The following is a 21,946-nucleotide window of genomic DNA, read 5'->3' as shown; positions in this document are numbered from 1 at the left end:
TCACATCCCTTATTCACAAACACACATAAACCCTCCCTGTTTACACTCCCTGTTTCTGCTGACCTGTCTGCCTTCTTTCCTTGTTGACTTAAGGGACTTCATGCGTTTCAGCCTTAAAGCGGTAAACATGTTGTACTAATGTGTTATAAAGGCATCGTTAGTTCACCAGTAGATAAAGGAAACAGATACGCTCGGCTGGACAGTGTGAAATTTTACAGGCCAGCATTTATGTTAATCATGAAACACACTGTATCATTGCAGTCACTCAGTGCTATTCCTGAAGGAATTTAACACACCGACCTCAGCACATTCCCATATACAGTGGACACAGGGGACAATAAGGCCTCAATTTTTTTTAGCTAATATATTTATCATTTATTTGTTGAACTTTCCCTCTTTTTCTCCCCTATTTAGTAATGCCTATTCACCCATCATTTCGTAGCTCCCCCTAGCTCTAGTAATGTTCCCGACCCTAGATGGTAAAGACTCAACATATCTTATCAGACACATGTGAAGCCAGCCAGCACCTCTTTTGGAACTGACGACGATGCAGCATTTCCAGGCAGCTGCTGTGCTCAGAGGAAAGCGTCGGGTCAACAGCTCTGCTGCTCCAGCTCCGTTGCACTAGCCAACAAGAGACCCGTGCCGGCCAGTGAGGGGAGCGAGCTCCATCTTCCCACTTAGAGAGCACACGGCCGAATGTGCTCTCTCTGACTCTGGCTGCTAATGACAAAGCTACACAGCTTAGGATTCGAGCTTGCAACCCTTAGTGAGGCTGAAGGCTAACGCCCTTCTTTTAGGACATAAAGCCAGCCAATCGCTAACACAAGCCGAACACGCTTGAAGGAGTGTGAAGGAATGTTAACTGTTATGTCTACTAACAGACGAGTGATACATGACAGGGAGGTATATCCTTCTCTACCACAAAGAGAGAGGCCAGTGGTGCTCTCTGGAACCAAGAATGGCTGTGGTATCAGGGGGGGTCGGATCTGCATTAATGGAAAACTATAATCTCTAGAACTGTATTGTTACTGTATTTTAGGATGTGTAGAACATTATTTATTAGTCTGTGCTACAAAACCCAAACAAAACCTGTTTAGAATTGATATTGGGGAGAGGGACTTCTCTCATTGTTTTCAATGGGATGATTAGTTGCTACACTGTTAAAGCTAACCCCTTAGTGTGGAGGCTGTACTTCTTTCAGAGTTGTTCATATAGTGTATATAGGCCACACTTAGTTTATTACTTCTGATGACATACTTGGTTCACGTCACCATAGGACTTCAAGAAGTTGGGTGTGTCCCAAAAGTCCCCAGCATTGGGCTGTAAAGCAGTGCAACTTCATTATCCCTTATCAGTACCAGACCTCCCTCATGCTCTTGTGGCTGAATGCAATCAAATGCTCACAGCAATGTTCCCACATCCAGAAGAGTTAAGGCTATTCCGGCAGCAAAGGAACCAGTGTTTACAGTTCAGTTCAGTATATTATGTAAAATGAGCAACGGTAAAATGCAGATCACACAATGTGCACAGTGTGCCATGTGTTCTTTGAGATGGTTTACCAGCCGCCTGTAAATGCCACTTTTTGTGTGCGGCGTTGGCGTAGCGCAAGGTGAAGCTTCTTGACCCCCATAAAACAAAACAAACAAACAAAACGGTAAGCTGAGATAGATGAAGAGGCTCCACCACCAGTTGGATGTACTGTCCCATCAGCATAATGGCAGGCACGTGATCAGGGAGGCGCACAATTGCTCTCGCCGTTGGAGGAGGGTTGCTCAATACAGAGTGTGCTCCGTTGTAACCATAGCAACCACAGCTGTGGACTCGCAGACTGCCAGCCTAAGCAGTTAGACAACCAACCCAACACACTGGGTTATTAGGTCACGTTCAGATCACAGAGTGGTGAGGTAGACAGCAATGTCATCTCCAAACATATGGGAAACAGTACAAAGCAAAAAAACCTGTGTGTGTGTGTGTGTGTGTGTGGCATGTTTAATGCCCTCAATATTATTCTGAGAAAGAGGGGGAAAAAAAAAGGGGGGGGGGGGGGCACAAGGAGGGAATGTCAGCTTATCTCCTTTGTGCAGGGGATGGGGGGCTGTGCAAACTGAGCTGCAGGTGATGTAGTCAAAGACAGACAGCCTCCACGCTGTCATCATATCATACAGTCATACGTGACACACAGGCAGTCTGTCGCATTCTCCTACACCACTGATCTGAACAAAGACCGGAAAACACAGTTGGCAGGCTGCGTTCAGCTTAAACGACGCATTACTGAACAGATGGGGAGCGAATGAATGAATGACTGACCAGCATCACCACGGTGGAAGGTGATGGAGTGAGTTTATTATGTGGAATGCAGTACGGTATTGAACCGTCCAAATATTCTGTTACCAAAAAGAGACATTAATGTTTTCAGTTTACAAAAGGTCACAAGTGGAAAAATCAGTAGAGCAAAATAAGGCACCAAGCTCAGCAGTCTCTTTTAGCACGAATTCCAAATGCTTGCCCCCCTCCTCTGTTTTTGTTTTGAAATACATATTCATTTAAGGCACACATTGTTCATTCACCAAAGCTTACACACACAGTAAAATAAGAAAAAAGACAAACTTAAAGGAAAAACACAATTAGTCATTTTCATATTAAAGCAACATGTTACATTGAGTGTTTTTTTATATTAGAATACCTGAAATGTCTCAACAAGGAGGCTGTATACTAGGTTAATGCTAGAATAATAATGCTGATAAAAAGAAAAATAATCTTCAGAATAAAATATTTTACACATGTATATAATTGCTGCTGTCCAATGACAAACCTGTATCTCCATTTTTGTCTGTTCTCAGCTCTCTCCATCATTTGAACCCAGTAGCTGCTCTGCACACACGCTAAAACATTCTGGATGAATAGAAATGACTAGAAATGCTTTAAATAAACTCTTATTTTCCATGAACAATCATTTAAAGTTAGGCACATTTTTGTCTACTCCTGCAAAGTCACCATTTTGGAGATACATATATTTTCATTGGACAGTGACAATGTATATGCTTGCATATTGCATATTTTGAGTGGACGTCACATGGAGGTGCTGAGAAAAGCAGCTTTAGCTCAAACAGGTGGTGAAACACTTTATAACTGCATCCCTGTAAGGAGACAAAACAGAGCACAATTTAATACTGATAGTTTTGCTGTAATACATGCATTGCAGTTTTTTAAAGAAATATACATATAATGTAATAATAATAATAATAAGAATAAATGTGAAAAACAATATTAAGTAATTATAAATATAATAAAGCATCATGCAAAAAACCCCAAAACAAAACAAAACAAAAACAGGGATAAATAAATCCAGAAGGATAATCACAAGCATAAGCACAAAATCTGGCACTGGGTGGAAATTAAAACCTGATGTTTGATTTGCTCCTCCACTTAAACCCCCCATTATAATAACAACAATGTTTTTGTAGCACCAAATCCACAGTTGTTGTTTTGGACCAGCTCTTTTCTTTGTTGCGCCTGGGCGGAGCTACTGCATATTTTATTCTGTTTTGGTGGCAAAAACTGGCACATGCTCAAAGCGTTGCGCCGCCCCATCACACCAGGTACAGCGGCAGAGAGATGATGCAACCCTCACAGTCACCACGGCAACAGCAGAACAAGGTCACAGAGCCTTCTTTGCCTCCACTTTCACAGCCACCCCTGCCCCTTTTCTTTTCTTTTCCCTTTCTCTCCTCGCACTCTCCCTCTCTCTTTTTCTCTCTTTGTGTAGATGTCTCTCGCCCTCTCGCTCTCTCTTCCTAAATGTGTTGCTATGCAGACTTTCCAGCTGCTCAGCATTCTGAAAGGAGGAGGTGTGAAAACAGTGAAGGTTAAAATGAGGAGAGGAGAAGTGAGCTGAGGGAGGGGAGAGGGAAGAGAGGAGGGGCTCATGGGGAAATGGCCAGCTGACATCATCCCCTGCATACCTCTAGACGCCTCCCATCCAACAACCCACCCCTCCCCGCAGGTCAAGCACACATCCGCTCCCCAGCCTCTCAGCGTTTGGCGCTACAGTTAGACCACCGGTTCAGTGCTTAGCTTTGAAAACCGGAAAATGAATAAATGATGATTAAGCTCAGCGTGGTTCTGATGAAATATGTGGGCAACGAGTCCCTTGGATGCAGAGTGTGGAGGACAGCTATGCGTGTAAAGCGCTGAATAAGCGGGGGGGAAGACCACATTACGGACTTAATACACATTAAGGGGATGAGTGAAATACGGTAAGGGATCATCGTGGGGGCTCCTCCACAGGGCAGGCAGTGATGCTGCCACTTCACGGAGGGTGGGAGGAAGGGGTCACCCTCAGCAGAGCATCACCCTCATTAGGAAAATAGCTTCATGTCCGAAAACACAGGATCGGCTAAACAACAACCGCTGACGTAGCCCAGAGTCCTCGCTAATCCAATCACAACCCAACGAAAAGGGTCTTAACCGAGGGGCTTTTGGGCCTCTTGATAAACAACAATACATGCTTTAGAAAGGGCGTGTCTCATTTCTAATAAACACAGCAGCAGAACACACAAAAGAGTATGAAGATGAGATTATATCAAACAACATGAAACTCGAACAAGGCTGCAAATTAAAACTGTCCGTCATCAATGAACTGATAATTATTGAATGAATTGACAAATCACAACATTACGCCTTCTGCTGCTTACTCGCTTTGGAGCAGCCGTCATTCAAATTTCTGTCTGTAAGACGAACAATTAATTCTTCTATGGAGCAACAAAACAAGGCAACATTGCCCCCAATCTCTGCAGAGCAATCTGGATATGTTTAGCCTTATATTGTATGCCTAGTTGTGGACTTTGGAACAATGTTCAATAGAAAGTTTCATTCAAAATGCTGTGTAGCACTAGGCTTAGTACCTGTCTGAAAAAGATACCAACCCCCCCCCCCCCCAAGTTTTTTTAATCTATATTCCATGTCAACTGTTGAACCCTCAAGCCACGAAAAAAAAAAAAGTTTAAAAATGAAATAAAACACACATTCAGCAGGTGGGACGGGTTTATGAGACAAAGCAGCCTCTTTTTTTCAAAACACTCCACCGTGCCTCTGCGCTCCCCGAAGAGCATGGCAGGCGGTGAGGGGGTGGGGTGGGGTTCAGGGGCTCCACGGCTGTCAGGCTGTATTAGGCGCCCACACACTGAAGCGCCCCAGGCTGGGCGGGGGGCGGCAGACAATGCTGCAGATGGGGACAAGCTTCTGCTCTTTACAGAAAAAATAAATAAATGAATAAATAAATAAACAAACAACAGCCACAGAGCGAGCATGGCTTGAAATGCTGCAGATACAATAAAAAAGAGCCTTCCAAATTGACCTTTCAGTCAATAGTTATTTAAATAATCAGTTCAAGAGAGGTCCACACCATAAAAGGTTTCTTACCAATTAAAGTTTTTCATACAAACATACAGAAACCCTTATTCTTTATTATTAACAGTATAAATCCACCTCAACACATGTGGCGGTCCTAAAAGATTTAATAACAACAACAACAAAAGATCTTTAGTGAGAAAACCTCCATTAACAACAATTCAAGATCCTTCATTGTCTAATCAACAGCAGCCCATTGTCTAATCTAACATCCAACACCCAAACACTGAAGCTGGTGACACCCGCAGCTGGATGTGTTCCCAGAAAAGCAGGGGTGGCTCTCTGCATTCTGTATTAAAGAATTAAACAAAAATAGCCTTGTGGGGCTCAAGTGGGAAGCGGGGAGGGGGAGAGGAGGGAAAAAAACAAAACAAAAAACAAACAAAAAAAAAAAACAAAAAACAACCACCACCATCTATTTGCGTGGCACTGGGAGACCGGCATGCTCCAGGAGAGGATTAGTGCCATATGGTGGAGGACAACAGCCACGGAGCCGTGGGTAAATAACAACATGTTTTCATTCAGCTACCAACCCTCTTTCAAAAAAACAGTAGAGCCTACACATTGCCATTTGGAGACATTCTGTACTCGGCACACTGGTGGTTTGAATAGTTTTCAGATATTTGATCTCATCAGCCAAGCGGAACTGCTTACAGAACGTACTTCCCTGACACATCCCATTAATAATGTGTGAAACGTGGGTTGAACTGGACAACAATTTCTTTGGATTGATGATGCCAAATATATGATCAAGAATTCTTTGTTTATACTATAAAATAACTCAACAAAAGAAAATAGATACAGAAATGCAGTGACTGATTTAGCTTACCGAGCAAAAGGAATGTATGAAATGCTGTACCTAAAAGACAAGAAAGAAAAACAAACACAGACAGCTGTAATATGTATTTTTGCACAATTCAAAACAGAAGGATAACCATCAATAACTCAAACGTTGCCCACTACTAACAATACATTTGTGCACATTTTTTGTTTGTAATAAAAGGCAGCTAAGTTAAGCTGCAAATAAACTGACAGGTGGGAGTGACATTTGGGGAATAACTGTATTAGAGGCAAATAATCCATGACAACGTCACAGATAAGCCAACACACTGGGGTTAGATGATGGCTTCTAAATGAATGCAAAATGTTAATGTAACAGACTTATGTAATAGACTTTGCTCCCAATGCACCTTCAACTAAATTTGGTAAAATAATTAAAATAACTCCACAATCAATCAGTATAAAGCCCAAAACAGTATCGATGTCAGATTCTTAGGCTTCATGTCTGCTAATGGAAAACATAATAAGCATACATGCTGGACATACTAGGGCAGGCAGTTTTACTGTGTGAAAGCTTCATCTAAAACTCTTTAAGAGTTTCCAGATTCCTGATTGTGCAAAGACAATATCGTGTACCATAGAACAAAGGTCTTCCTAAATAATTCATTACTTAATAGGGATGGGCATGGCTACTTGCCCATATGGATATCTGAAGACATCATATTATTCGTTTACTTAATGGTGTATTTAAAATAAGATATGTGAAAATGATACGTCTCTCAGTTCCATGTGTTTCAGAACCACAGAGAATGAAGGAACACAAGCAGCTGAGAATAAATGAAAAGATAAATCACTAAAATGGTCACAGATCACCTTTTTACACAAGCTGCATGCAATTAATTATTATTAAACATACTATATAACTACATAATGGTTTAGTTCCAAACTGTATTAAATGCTGTTTTTATTATCTGGACTTACTGTGAAATAAGTTGGTAGAAGCGAGCTTGCGATGTATAGATTTTTTATGTGTTTAAACGGCAGTTTATCAGTTAACAGTTTTAGTGTGATACCACAGCAGCCTTTTGCAATGAAACTTAAAACACATGAAATATTTGTCATGGAGATATTTAACCCTAACCCCTATCCAAAATGGATTGCATTTTGCACATTTAAAATTCATGATTGACTTGAAATCAAATCTCATGATTTTTACTTGCATTAACTGCCATTCTCTTATAAAGTTACCATTATGTTTTCATAAAGAATCTTAATGAAGCTAAGTCAGACAGATACTGTATTAACAGCTTGCACCATCCAGGCATGTATGGAATCCTGCCGTTACGCATGACAAGGCTGAAGTCATGCAGCCCGTATCCTGCACTGACTAACTGCGACGGGGCTCCGTGTGTCTCTGAGCATGTGCGAGGTGTGTATTGCTGTGAGTGAGCGCGGTTGCCACAGTGCCTGTTCTCGGCTGCCAACCTGATGAAGCTCGGTGAGTCACAGAGGGGGAACAAGAACGCAGAGTCAGTGAAAATGACGACAATTATATGGCCAATAAAGTCTGGCCTACTGACGTGTGTGAAGGCCCTGCGCTCGCACATACACACAGAGGCTGAGAACTGCAAATAAAGTTAGCCATTTGTGTCTCATTCCCCAGCACTTCACTGCTATTCTGAGTGCTGCACACCTGTGCTGTGCCTGAGGCCAACAGAAAGGGTCAAGATGCGCTTAAAGAGATCAGATTAGCTCTGTTCTCCAGGCTAACGCATATGCTTAGCTGCTTTAGTGAGCTGGGGGACACCGTCCATCTGCCTCCGTCCACTCCTTCTCTGTCTGACTAGGGTTAGGGTTAGGGTCTGTCGCAGCTATAGGAAATATATATGGACATGCAGACACTTCCAGCTGTCGGTCAACCCTTCTAAACTCCATTATGCTATAATATAATTATAATTATATAAATTTACTTAACTTTCAGTGGAAGTACTTTATTCCAAGCCAATTGCCGGATTCAGATTATGTCAGAAAGTGACAAACATAAACATAAAATCTACCTCCCAGATTTTTGTGAATACCAACACAGATCTACACACCATACTAAGTCAAGTATGACCAATACATGGGCAGGACAAAACCATATGAACTTCTATGAACTTTATAGCAATACAGGCTGGTCAATTTAAACTAAAAACCACTATAGTTAAAGTCACAGAGCATGTGCAAATGCACCCAGTTAGCTCAAATTTAACAATAGGGAAAAACTGATAAAAACAAACAAACAAATACTGAAAATAATAGCTAGTTAACAGTAACAGCTAGTATCCATTAGAACAGGCTAAATTCATTTACTACTGGAAATATTTGTGAAAGCTGTCCCATGTAACTGTGGACATATAACCTGCTGTATGCTCAAACAGCCAGCTTAGTTCTAAAGAGTAATGCATTTCAACCCTTTGCTCTTTTACTCCATCACTCAACTTGGACACATGTTGGTAATTTTAGTTCCTTTTCCTCGATTTGCTTAGGACTTGAAGCAGCTAAATGAACACAACAGCATGTGGTTAATGGCAAACCTTGCAGCTTAATTAAGGCCTAATCAGACCCTGCTTGCTGCAGGAGCTTCCAGGTGGCCATAGTCCAGAGAGGAGGACAAGCGACTGCCAAGTTGATTTAGGGCCGCTGGGCACGACACGGCTGAACGTGTGTGGCCCGCATCCCATGACTTTGCACCCTAACTGGATTTAGCAGAGTAAGTCCAGGCTCGGACACACACACGGACACACACACGGACACACACACATGCTATACACATCCTTCAGGTCCAGGGTGAAAAATAAGAAGCCTTCGCGGCTTTTAGAAAAGTCAGATACAAATATGATGCAGATAGAAATAAACTGAGAGTTCTTTACAGTATATTGTAATGTTAACAGTATTTTTTTTTTTCTTTTGAATTAGTTCCTTTTATAAAATGCATTTTGTGGGATGTTTTTCATATGCTAAATGTTTGTGTTGGTGTTTAGTGTTTAAACTCAGTTTAAAGCAAAGCAGTTTGGCCTGTACTACAGTTATTCAGTTAAACAAAAGAAGCAGCATGTTTGCTTTTGCAAATACATTTACATTTATGGCATTAAGCTGACACTTTTATCCAGCGCAACATACAAGGTTACTCATATTACAGAGGTGGGCTAATGTAGTGTTCGGAATTTTGCCCAAGGACTTGTATTTGTGTAAGGCAGCACAGTCATCCAGACCGGGAACCAGTGGGAACTTAATATCCCATGTTAGGTCCTTCATTGAATAATTACTGAAGTTGCTGGAGTTTATCTTGAGATAACACCATTTATGGTTGTGCCTGCACAGTCATGTCATGCGACAATTCACTTTTACATCAGTAAACCTCCCACCTAATTGGTTCAATGTAAAAGAAAACACCAATACCAAGTATACAAAGAGTACAAAACTTACCACGTCATAGCCAAGAACTGTAAAATGCAGAAGATGATGGCCAGCACCCTTTTATGCCACTATGAGGAAAAAGGCAAACAAACAATTTTTCAAATGCTTTTGTTTTCAAATGCCAATTCCAGACTGATAAGTGCAACAACTCTAGGAAAAACGGCTTATTAAATCAAGTCTCTTGTTAAACTAGCGTATTATAAAAAGCTGCTTACCCAAAAAACTGAACATAATGTCAGGACAAGGCACAGCTGGGGAGAAAGGGGACACGCATACACACATTAAAACATTCCTTTCAATCATGTGTAAGCCCGTTTCATGCAAGAGCATGTTAACCCATTACTGGCTGAACAGTAATCGTTTAAAGAACAGTATAGTGCATAGTGTTAAACAGTTGGCCTCAATTAAAAAAGACACTTTAGTAACTATGGCTCTTCATTTGGGACAGGGATTTGAGAAGCCGGGATAATCCTATGTGGTCTGATTCAGCATTTGAGAAATGACTACTGAATGTTAGTACAGTGTTTAATATATACATATCAAAAATGTTAACAGAATGGCATAAACAACAGTAGGGAAAAGTGTCAATCATTTTAGCTTTGCCTCCTTCACTGGATTAACACATCACAGAACCACCAAGGACTCTTTTTTTGGAATTTGGATCTTTGATTGAGGAAGTCTTTTGCAAGGCCTTGCTGGCTGCTGAGCATGTATGTATGTATGTATGTATGTATGTATGTGTATGTGTGTGTGATTATGCTTAAAGAGTAGATAGACAAGGGCAGCCTAAGCTCAGCCTCATTACAGTTACAGCCAAGGCTTTAATGAGGTTGAGTCCACTAGTCCTTTGGGGTCAAAGCAGCTTGAGTTACTGTACTGCTTCAAAGTGTGGAACCAAACATGGTTTCAAAACTACAAAACCAATTTAGTTGAGAAACACATAAATGATTCTAATAGCATGGTAAACCTAGGTTTTAAATTATGTGTGGGAATCTGTAAACAGCTGGAAGAAGCCTACTGAGAATTCAGGTCAAGACCTCCAGACTGATGAACAGTTTCTTCCTGCAGGCAACCAGACTGAGACTGTACTATTACCCCAGCCTTATTCCTCAATCTGCTGTATTACGTATGGCACTCATATGTAGGTCATATAAGAACATTAAACTTCACTCACTTTTTAAATACTGACACTTAATTGGTACATATTGTCTGCAGTCTGATCGTGCTTGCAGTTATGCTGCCAAGGACTAACAAGAATCATCAGTGTTTTGATGATGATATAAGCACAACAGTCATTGCTTATCCGAACCAGTATATGGTCTAGTTTTTACTGTCCTGTGCTTAGTTGTTAATCATTTTTATACACTGTTCAGAAGACTTCTCGCATAGTTTATTGTACATGCTGCTGTGTTGAACGTAGCAACATGTCCTGACATAAGTACGTCTTATTCCTCAATCAGTACCTGTATTTTAGATGAAATCAGAAAGCTGCATGTAATTTCAAAAATTATTTTTGGAAGATTAAAAAGACTAACATGTCTACAAAGCAAAAGATAAAGATATTTATAGGTTGTAAAATAAATATTATACAATAAATCATTCTATCACTCAGTAGATTTCAACTTTGCAAAATGACAGGAATGCCAATTAAGCTGCAACAAATATTTTTGTATGTTCAACCAACTAGGAATTTGTAGCCCGTTTCCCAGAGACAAATTAAGGTTATGCTTAGACTTAAACCATCTCTGAGGGTGATTCATAACACAGTTTAGACCAAGACTAGACTTAAAGGTGCCACAGAACTCTTATTTCGTATTTTGAACGGTGTCTCTGGTGTCTACAGAGAGACTATGGGATTTTTGTTGGGGGTGATAAATGTCCAGATGTGGTTCTGCATGTCCATTTCTGCATGTCCATTTCTGCATGACATTTTTTCCTTTTATAGTGGGCTTGGAAATCATTTGATGAGCTCTGCTCTGACTGGCTGGTTTACAGTGAGGCACCACATTGGCTCACACAAAATCAACATGTCTAGCCACAACATTAGCATATGTCATAAGTTTGTTTTTAGCACTGTAACAAGAACATTGTCATTTTTTTGTAATTATTCCCGCGCTGCTATCCATGCATTTGGATGGCTAGCTAAATGGCCACATCTGGAATGCTGCTAGGCTGGGGTTAACTTTTAGCCTAGCCCGATTAACCGCTCGCTTCACATGCTTACATTAGAGACTGGCATCATTCTTTCGCAGGATCTGCATTTAAATGAAGGCACAACAGTGTTGGAGGTTTACAGGATGTCGGTTCTATGTACTGAACTCTCCATGCTCAACTATGCCAAGTTAAATACAGTTTGGCATTCTAAAGGACTTAACAGGCACTAAACATTTCAGCATTTACTCTACTCACAAAACACCTGATCCAACACATGAAGGGCAATGCAAGCAGCCTGAACCCTACAGTGATGTGGCTGCCCAGGAATGCTGCTAGACACATGCCAAAAAGAGACAGTGAAGGGGACTCGAACATTACCAGCATAACACAGGTGGCTATGAGTCTGGTCGGCTCGAACATGCGCTGTAGTTGTTTCAGCGGGCCCATCAGGAAACAGGTGCTGGAGGGAACAGAGACAGCAAAAGGTTTAAACACACAAAACCATCTCTCACTTTCTTGGAATGCCAGGACGGCGAGCAGAACCGGAACCTGTTCCTGGAAAATGAAAACAAATTACAAAGAGAAGTACAATATGAGAATACAGTTAAAATAACATATGATGCTTAACTTAAAAGATGAACTGGACTATATGTTGTTCATTATATTAGATCCATAATAAATTTTATCATTGTTTATTGGAATTATTGTTATACGGACAGTAAGGACAGAGTTTTACTCTGTGCTGTGAGAACTGTTGCCACCTATTTCAACAAATGTAAATAATTATGGAAATCTTAACCATCTTAAACATCTCACAGTAAGGGTTAACCATCACATCTCACAATAAGAGCTAAATACAATACGTTATAAAGTGCAGAACAAATCACATTATGGAGCAATATAACGACTTGATCTTCCACTCATATTGAGCTTCACTGCTTTGAACAAGGACATGGCAAACGTTCTTGGCCAGTACTAATGGATATTTTGCATTCCAAGCAATACCTTAAGTACCTCTGCTCAGCTGGGACACAAATTATTAAACGCACCCCCATAAATATGTATCAGCTCCAAATATTGAACTGATGTGAATGAAACCATTATCTGCCAATGCTGATTTTGTTTCAGTCGTGCAGTCATGCATTAGGGCTTGAGTTTAACAGAGGGTGACGTTGGTAGGCTAATGGTTGAAGACCACATCAGAGGCCGTAATTCAATACAAAAGATTGATTAGCACAGAAACTATAAGACATCAGAGAAACCAGATTAAAGAAAGCATCACAATGACGCAAACAAATTCCCTCTCTCTTTCTCTCCTGGGCTGATTTGAAGCAGAAGGGCAAAGGTTCGGCCCCTGGAGGGCTGAGGATCTCCCAACTGTGTTACTCAAGCAGACTAACTGAGGCGTTTATTAGATCAGAGAAGGTCTAATGCATGAGCTGGCCATTACAGCAGTGACATCATTCACGTCACACTGAAGAGCAGGCGCCTAGATCACATGACCCCAGGAGCCATCTCCACCCCTCTGATCAAGATGACGTACAGTGTGCCCTTCTTGCACCAACAATTTGCTCATCTGAAATGCCACATGAAAGAAATGGCAAAAATTAAAATGGCAAGCTTCTGTAACAGTTAACGCGACACAATAAGCCTGAGCAGGCTTTTACTGTTAATGGAGCATAACATTTAGACATCACTAGAGACTTAAAATAGCAATAAAATTCCAATACTTGGAAACACGGTTACAAAACAACTTGACTGAAGATATAAAATCATTGTAATGAGATGATAATACTGAGCAATTCCATAGGCTGGAAATAATCTTTTCAAAGCCTGTTAGATGTGACCAAAATGACAAACCAAGCAGTAGATGAATCCAGAAAGTCAGTCCAGAATAATATCTAGAATTAGAAAAGCAATCAACTCTTGAGGCAGGCAACAAATTAATAAAACATGCATACCTATTGTGGGTAATATTTTGGTTCTATATGATTCAGTGGTATATTCATTCAATATATTATTATATTTTTAAATTAAACAGTTTACAATGCCTTGCAAAAGTAGAGTTCATCAAGTTTGCCTGAATTACAAATAATACTTTTAATTAATTAATTTTTAAAAGGACTGATCCTCAAAATGTATTACTCCAAGTAATGTAAAAATATATACCAATACTACTTCATCACTACTGATATTTTGTTATTACTAACAGACAAATACAGTTTGTTATTTATTAATATTAAGTATTTATAGGCATTGTGCAACAAGCGGTCCAAGTTCACATTTATTAACCTATAATTTACTTCTACTGCAACTCCCTTAAGATCAATGAAGTTCTGCCTATCCTACCTGTGAATCAGTAAATCACCTTGATCACCTTTTTCTGATTAAAAACTCTCTTAAACATGCACAATCTTGTTGCAGTCATGCACAAGATTAGAAAAGGCTGCAAAATAACAGAAAAACAAGTATTTGGATAACCCAGTGAGCCCTGTTGGATCAACTGTGAGAAAATGGAACCGGCACCATACCACCCAGGCACACAGTGAGATAATCTGTATACCATCTTGCAAGGCTACTCTCATACAACTGTTCTGATGTTTGCCTGAATTTTCTCTGGTCAGATGAGACGAAATGGAGCATTTCACCAAAATTCAAAATGTGTTGTGCAAAGCAAACACTGCCCACTGCCCATCAGCAATAGTGTCAGCAGGAAGGTGGGGGGTGGGGGGGGGGGGGGGGGGGACAACAACCACAAGCCACAAATAACACAGGAGTGGTTGAACAACAAAAAGCAGTATTTTGAAAACTGCAGTCTACCAGAGTCATTCTAGTCAACTAGAACAAACTGGAGCAAATGTGTTAAGAAGAATGGGTGAAAAATGCTCCCAAACAGTGTGTGAAGCTGTCAGAAAATACATTTCATAAGGTACTATTAATAGACAGTTCATAAGTTACTATTAATAGATTAAGTAAAGTGTTTAATGCAAGTCATCACACACTTTTGACAAAGGTTCAGGTTTGACAGACATCTGTGCTTGTTGTATGCCGTTTTTCCCTTGCCAGTAAAACCTGCCTTAGTCGTGTCAGCAGATAAACCTCAGATAAACCTTCTCGTCTTTCCCCTTGCTTAAAAATATGCTTCATCTTCCTGTTTACCATGATTAATTTTAAAAGCATTTAAAGACCAGTGCAGTCCTGAAAGGTCTGTGTTTAACAGCAGGGCGAAAGTAATTGAAAGCACATCACATCCTTGCTTCAGTTGAGCACCATGACAACTACGCAGCCATGCTTACCGACAGAAAATAAGCAGCACTTCCCTATCTAACGGTATGACACTGTAAACATGCCTGGTGACTACGGGCACGGCCCAGTACGAATGAGTACCAGGGGATTTTTGGGGCTTTTTCAAATCTTCAGATTATGGTTAATAATTACACTTCTTCCTGGTTCCTCCATAACTGATTGGAAAGAACTGTCACAAAAGAAGAGCCCTGCTTTCCAACTAGGGCATCTAGACTCTGTGCAAGTGTTGTTGTGGTCATCAGGTTCTGTTGGTTTGAAAAGTAAAAAATATACATACACATAATAAATACAAATAAATAAAGCAAGTTAAGCAACAAGAGCCCAAGCCATAGGAAACTGTAATAGATAAGGAGCGAAAACCTCATTTGATAACATTGATCATTTTGATTTTATATGGACACATTTATTGTGATGTGACACGTCATTAACTGGTCACAAGGGAGGGATGGGAAAGAGTAGGGATAGGAAACTTATCTGAAACATTTAATGTCTCCAAAAGCTACATCACAGGAAACAAACGGTTATGAATACACTGCCTGATGCCTGACAGTATTTTATAATAGATTTAAGATACAGTTTTTGGCTTAAAATGTATTATCTCTATTTGATATACATCAAATCATCCCTAACATTACCACTACCTGCCCGCTTGCCCCCCTTGTGTCAACAGAACAGATCTGATCATTCGTGTCACAGACTTCACTAGACCTCTGAAGGCATCTTGTAGGATCTGGCACCAAGACATTAGCAGCAGACCCTATAAGTCCTGTAAGTTGTGAGGTAGGGCCTCCATGGATCGCATTCCTTTAGCCTTAGGTGCATAAGACCCTGTCGCCAATTTAACCGTTTTTTTTTTTTTTTTTTTTTTGAAGGTACTGACCACTGCATACCAGACAAGAACCCACAAGGCCTGCTTGATGTTTCAGAGATGTTCTAAACCATCACAGTCATCTAGCCATCACAGTTTGGCCCTCGTCAAAGTGTCTCAGATTCTTATGCTTTACCCATTTTCCACATCACCGTTTAGAACTTGGTGCCTAATATAGCCACCCATCAACAGGTACCACTGTAGATGAAGATATTCATTGTTTTTCACGTCACCGGTCAGTGGTGCTAACGTTTTAGCTGAGCAGTGTATTTGTCATGGAATGCATTTACTAAGTATTTTAAATTGTCCAATGATGTATAAATAGTAAGTTTACATGCCTATTAAAACATTTGCTTTAAAATGAAACACACTTTGTTGATCTTTTCATTGTGGGTTTGAGAAAAAGAATTGTTTGAGTGTTTTTGGGCTTTTTTTGCTTTACCTCTCTGCAATGGCTCACATGACCCACATAGCATAGCTTAGCTTTGTTTGCACTTTAACAAGAACATCATGATTCTTTCTTGTAATTATTGCCAAATCTTACTGGATAGTCTTGCTGTCTTCTCTGTGTGGTGTGTGGTTAGCTAAGTTAGGCTTTCTTGTGCCTTTGAGTTCCCCTTCTGATGTATAGTAGGCTGTAACCTGAGTTAGTCTAGTTAGAGGGAGCGGGCGTAGGGGAGAAGCGCTATTAGCCTTTAGCCTAGCACAAACACCCGCTCTCCTCCCTGCCTTTAGATTACTTGCACAAGATGTTGAAGTTTTTAGCACAAGAAAAGCTGCGGTCATCAAGGCCTGGTTAGCATAGCCACCAGTTTCCCCTTCAACTTAAAGTATTAAAGAACACTGTGCTCTTTTTAAGTGGCCACTGGGTTCTGCCATATTGCAGGGCTTTCTCTTGCACTAGGTTTGTTAACTGACCCCACTAAGAATACAGAACTTCAGCCTATTTGATCGCCCAATTATTTCAATCTATCTTTTGGACACCAGCTTAAAATAGTAACAGTAGCACTTGTTGTGTCTGACCTCTCAGCACTGAGGCCAGAAAAACAATATGGATGAGCAGTGAGATTAGCACTGCATTAATGAACCTCATCAGGCCGGTGTCTGGTTTAAGCGCTAAATGGGGGGTGGTGGGGGTGGATGTCACACAAAGTTGACCCAATATTCCTGAAGCTGTCTCTTCCGGCTGCTGAGAAAACCACAAAGGGAAGTCAGACACCCAAACAAAGTTGGTGCCCTTGCCAGAGGAAAAAAATAAAAGTGTCACAGAATAAACACACTAGAGCTGCAGCATGATCCGAGTTAGCGGCTCCCTGTCTCATGCTGCAGCGTCTTTAGAAAGCTAGACAGACCTGTCTGATCAAGAGTGTACAGAGCTAATAGTCAGGATCACATGGCAACCCAAAAACAACAGCACATGGGAACATGCTTTGATTAAGTCTCCCTGTCTTTGTTTTCACACGTCCAAAGAGGACACTCGCTCTGTTTGTGTGTTTGCTCGCGAGTGGGTGGGTAGTTGATTTTATTTGCTGCTTTCTTGTGAAAATGGACATCCACACCTCATGAATTTCACACATTACATAAGTTTGTGGTCAAAGGCTGACTTGAAGAGGAAAAAATAAAAAGCATTAGATTCTGTTTCCTGTGGAGTTATTAAGGATACAGTTATGAAACCAAAACGCATGATTTTAGGAGAATAATCCAGGCTGTTTTATTTATGCAACCAGATTCAGATTACATGGCCATTGCTAAACTACATGAAAAACACACACACAGATCACTAAGAACACTCTCAGCAGGTTACTCTGGGACTGCAGGTCATTAGGGGCAATGATCACATACTGCTCAGTCACCTGCGCGGAATCTCAGTGTTTCCATGGAGAAGACCTTTGCATAGTTTGGGACACTTACGCAACAGAAACAATAGCAAGTGGTCAAAAAGCAGTCTGTCATGAAAAAAGACAGACAGAAGCAAGCAGGTTTGCTCATTTAAAAACACTGTGTATTAATGATTAAAGCCTTAGTCAGGAAATGCCAGCGCAGCCTTCATGAGTCAAAGAGCATTGTGAAATGTGTGAGACTGAAATGTTGGTGTCAGTGATTGGTGCTATTGTGCAGAGCTGTTGCTAAACAGAAGCCTCTGTTGCTGCAGCACCATCCCGTTGCAGAGATACCTGATTGGGGTTTTTGTGAGAGAGAATTATCAGGGAGAATATAAGCCTAAGGATTCTGATGGGAAGTGCAAAAAACACACTGCCCATGCAGAACAGCTTGTTCATGTCACCTTACCTAGCCAGAGCTGCGACGTTTCCTAATGTGTAGAATACTGCAAACAGCTGCAATCCTTTGGGCAGGAAGAGCAGTGCAGTGCCCTGTTTGGAGCAATCACAAAACAATGGCAGTTATTTACACAGAAAACAAGCTGGCAGCATTCTGCCACCTAGTGGTCTCCCAACAATATTCTTTATAAACAATCTACAATCCAGCAGGGGGCATTTAAAAGAACTCTTAATCTCGAACCTAAAACCTTAACCTTAACCTCTTTTAGATAAACAACAATCACATTTAAAAGTGTCTTCCATGGTCTGCTTAGTGTGTGCAAACTAATACAGGCATCCAGGCAATGGGGGAAGAGTTTTGCATGCACCAGTCATGTCACACAGCAGGGTGGTTAACACAGTGAGAACTATCAGCTCTCTGTTATCTGCACACCCACAAACCAACTGACAGTAAAGACAACCGTTCACTGAAGAAGTGTGGGGGGGATGGTGTAGAGTGATGGAAGACCACAGAACAAGCAAGCGTGTTCAAAAAGTGCAAGTATTGTTGGCTGGTCCAGTTTTTCTTTGTTTTTTGAATGTCTGTGTATATCTACAAGACAATAATCCATCTACAAGTATATGGTGATCTATGACACAATCAGCATAAAAAGTTATAAAAAAATAGCAACACTGGGCCTCAGTCATGCATGTTTGAGACAGCCTGGGCATGCTGTACATATCAACGCATACTGCCTACTAAATTAAAATTCACACTTCATCACAAATCCCACCACTGCAGCCTCTCACCACTCACTATGCTGTTTTTTTTTGTTCGTTTTTTTTTTTTTATGTTTTTTTAATCAGGTGTGAAGGACTGTGGGTGACAGAAGGTCTGAAAGGACACATTTCTAGGCAGTTTTTGAAGGATGCAACAAAAAACTAAAAGACTTCATTGACATAACAGCTGTGGCCTCACATAATGTACCAGAGGGTGACACATATGAATTATACATTATACTATACGTATGTGGTATTATGTACATGCTAGGATGTTATAATAGAGTAGGTAGGTCAAGAACAAGCAGACCTGCATAGATCACCTTAAAATACACTTTAACAGAATGAGAAAATGTTCAATACATTCATTTTGGTTCATTCATGAGTTCTGTAGTGACTGCAATGAAAATGGCAGGAAATGCTAGCAATAACCATCTCCTTCAGCTGATCACAGTCAGCTCTTGAGATGCTGCACAGTGTTTGTGAAACAATACCATTATTAATGCAAGCATGTTAGACAGGCTGCTGATTGCATTCTTGTGAAGCTGAGGGCTACTTGGAATTAAAAACAAATGTTTCTTCTCAGAACAGTTGAGAACAAGCAAAATGCCAATTCTTTATGGTTCTAAGCCCTGGCCTTGATATTTCACCACTGGCCTTTGCTTTCCCTGCAAGGCAAATTTCTGTTGTGTTGTACTCATTGTGCTCTCCTCTGCTGCACCCAGGAAAAAGGCCAAGAGGAGAAAGGTTGAGAAAGGAGATGTTGGTGTACTTACAAGGATGGAGCACAGAATCCCAGAAGCGAAACATATGGCGAACCACTTGATCCGCGTGCTGTAACTGAGCGTGGAAGCATCCAGTACCTGTGGAAAAACAATGGGAGGAAATCACATGGCCCAACTGTGCCCAACAACACAATGAACCAAGAGCCCTGCTCTCCGTATGAAGCTTGCTGACTCGAACTACATCATGGAACACTCCTCATTAAACTCAGGGGGACTTTCTTTCCCACAAAGCAGAGAAAGAATATGTATTTATTCCACTTTGCATGTAGCCTGTTTCACAACAACGGAGGTCCAGTAGAAATCCAAGGAAGAAAATACTTCCAATAGAAAATACTTTCAGTAGATCAAGAAGGCTGAAGGAAGTAGATGCAGAAACGCATAAAACGCATTTACACACACATAAAAACAGCACAAGTACATGCCCAGAAATTCTATAATCTATAATTCTATGGATCTATAATCATGTACAGCCTGTAGGTGCATTGCAGCACTTATACTCCTATAAGCTCACTTAAAATACAGCTCTGTGGTGCTGATTGCTTATCAAAGGCCTTGGCCATGACAAGGGACAACACGACCTAGTAGCAGAACAGAGTTACCACACAGGGTCATTCTTACCCACAGCCATTAGGCTCAATAAACTACACACAAAGAGGTGTAATAATTATCCTCATTGATTAATAATTATCTATAATTACTTCTTTAGTTTTCCCATTTTCACTGTGATTCTGGAAGGTATTTCAGGATTAATTATAAAGTGGTAGTCTCATTCTACCAATAATCTATCTACCAACCATAAACCTACCATGGAAGGTGGCCTACTTTCCTAAAATCGAAACACTGACTAAAAATAAAGGCAGTTCACTTCCTCCTAAAGCACATTTTCAACCAGGCAGACTTTTTCATTTTTCTTCTAAAGGCCTTTTACACAACACTAATCTAGAGACCATAACCTTACCTGTTAGGATCCATCCTCTGAAGGCATGTAATGTTAGTGGCAGAAATACAGGTTAGTATCAAGCAGTCAGTGGGGGGAGAAAACAGCAAGACAGACACTTAAACATCCTAGCTGCGTTTAACCAGACGTTAAAATATGGTCTTATGATAAAGTGTTATTGAGTGTAGTCTGACAGCAAACGTCGATAGGAGTTAACAATGGGTGTTTAAAAACACTTCAAATATGACATATTTATCTCTACAGACGTACAGAGATATTGTGGTCGAGAAAACTGCAGGAAAAGCCAATGTTATCTTGCTGGCTCTCCTCAGCGCGACAGACTTCAACAGGACTGCAGCAACCTAGCTCTGAGCTAATGCAGCAGGCTAGGAGAGCATGAGTGCCCGGTTAGAGACTGAATACGAAAAAAACAACAAAATAAAAACCAATACAAATTAAGCCATTAAACGTCAGGCTGACGTGCAAGGTCGTTGGCAATTCAAGTAAATGGCAGCCTGCCGAGTAAACAAACTAGTTTAGGTGCTAGCTGGTTACTTCAGTGAGCTTCGCCAACACGGCAATAAACAGTCCAAAAACGGGAAATTTAGCCAATACCTGCGCCGTGAGCCCTAACTCCTCATTATCTTCTCTACCGCTCAACACACGGCGAAGCTTGTCCATGTTTCGTTTAGTTCGCTGTTAAATCTCACTTTCTCACTTTGTCACTTCCTCAAACATTCACGGAGAAAATGTGAAAACACAGGAAGCCCGAGACGCGTCAGAACAGCTGATCGCCTTGGGATTTTCCCTGATCTATAGAACATGTCCTAACGTTTCTATATACGACCGTTGAATCCGCATGACTTGAATATCATGCAGAACCAAGCGAGGTCGCTAGTTAGGGAAACATACCTCGTTCAAGCGTCAGGACGCATCCCAGACACGGAGTAAACCCGCTGCTCCGAGTCCGCCAATATCGCTGCATATTCAGCCCGCAGTGACTCTGCAGCACAGGGGGAAACGTTGATGATCATTTCATATAAGGTGGCTAAACAAGGGCCTGTATTTCAATCAAAGTTATCTAGATACTTTAGTCGTGCGTTTGACGAGGAATTCCTGATTCGTCAAACTTGCCAAACTATGGATGCCCAAATTGGGATCATAGGTTTAGCTATTTCTGGACATGATTGATCTTTAACGTTTCTAA

The 21,946-nt window shown here is 40.8% G+C and overlaps 1 protein-coding gene across 1 annotated transcript; it reads right to left on the bottom strand.

Annotated features, from left to right (window-relative positions):
• Positions 1 to 2,326: 2,326 nt before the first annotated feature.
• Positions 2,327 to 21,503, bottom strand: sft2d1 (SFT2 domain containing 1). Its single transcript, XM_072677616.1, has 8 exons — positions 21,355 to 21,503; positions 19,794 to 19,880; positions 18,269 to 18,351; positions 12,184 to 12,265; positions 9,867 to 9,902; positions 9,661 to 9,719; positions 6,242 to 6,271; positions 2,327 to 3,140 (listed from the first exon to the last, which is right to left on the bottom strand). The coding sequence occupies exons 1-8, from the start codon at positions 21,418 to 21,420 to the stop codon at positions 3,101 to 3,103; spliced, it is 483 nt and encodes a 160-aa protein (XP_072533717.1). The 5' UTR covers positions 21,421 to 21,503; the 3' UTR covers positions 2,327 to 3,100.
• Positions 21,504 to 21,946: the final 443 nt, after the last annotated feature.

The sequence above is a fragment of the Salminus brasiliensis genome, chromosome 4 (genome assembly GCF_030463535.1).
Source record: "Salminus brasiliensis chromosome 4, fSalBra1.hap2, whole genome shotgun sequence".
Taxonomy (NCBI): domain Eukaryota; kingdom Metazoa; phylum Chordata; class Actinopteri; order Characiformes; family Bryconidae; genus Salminus; species Salminus brasiliensis.
The sequence above is the reverse complement of the archived record's forward strand: the minus strand, read 5'-3'. Positions and strand labels throughout refer to the sequence as shown.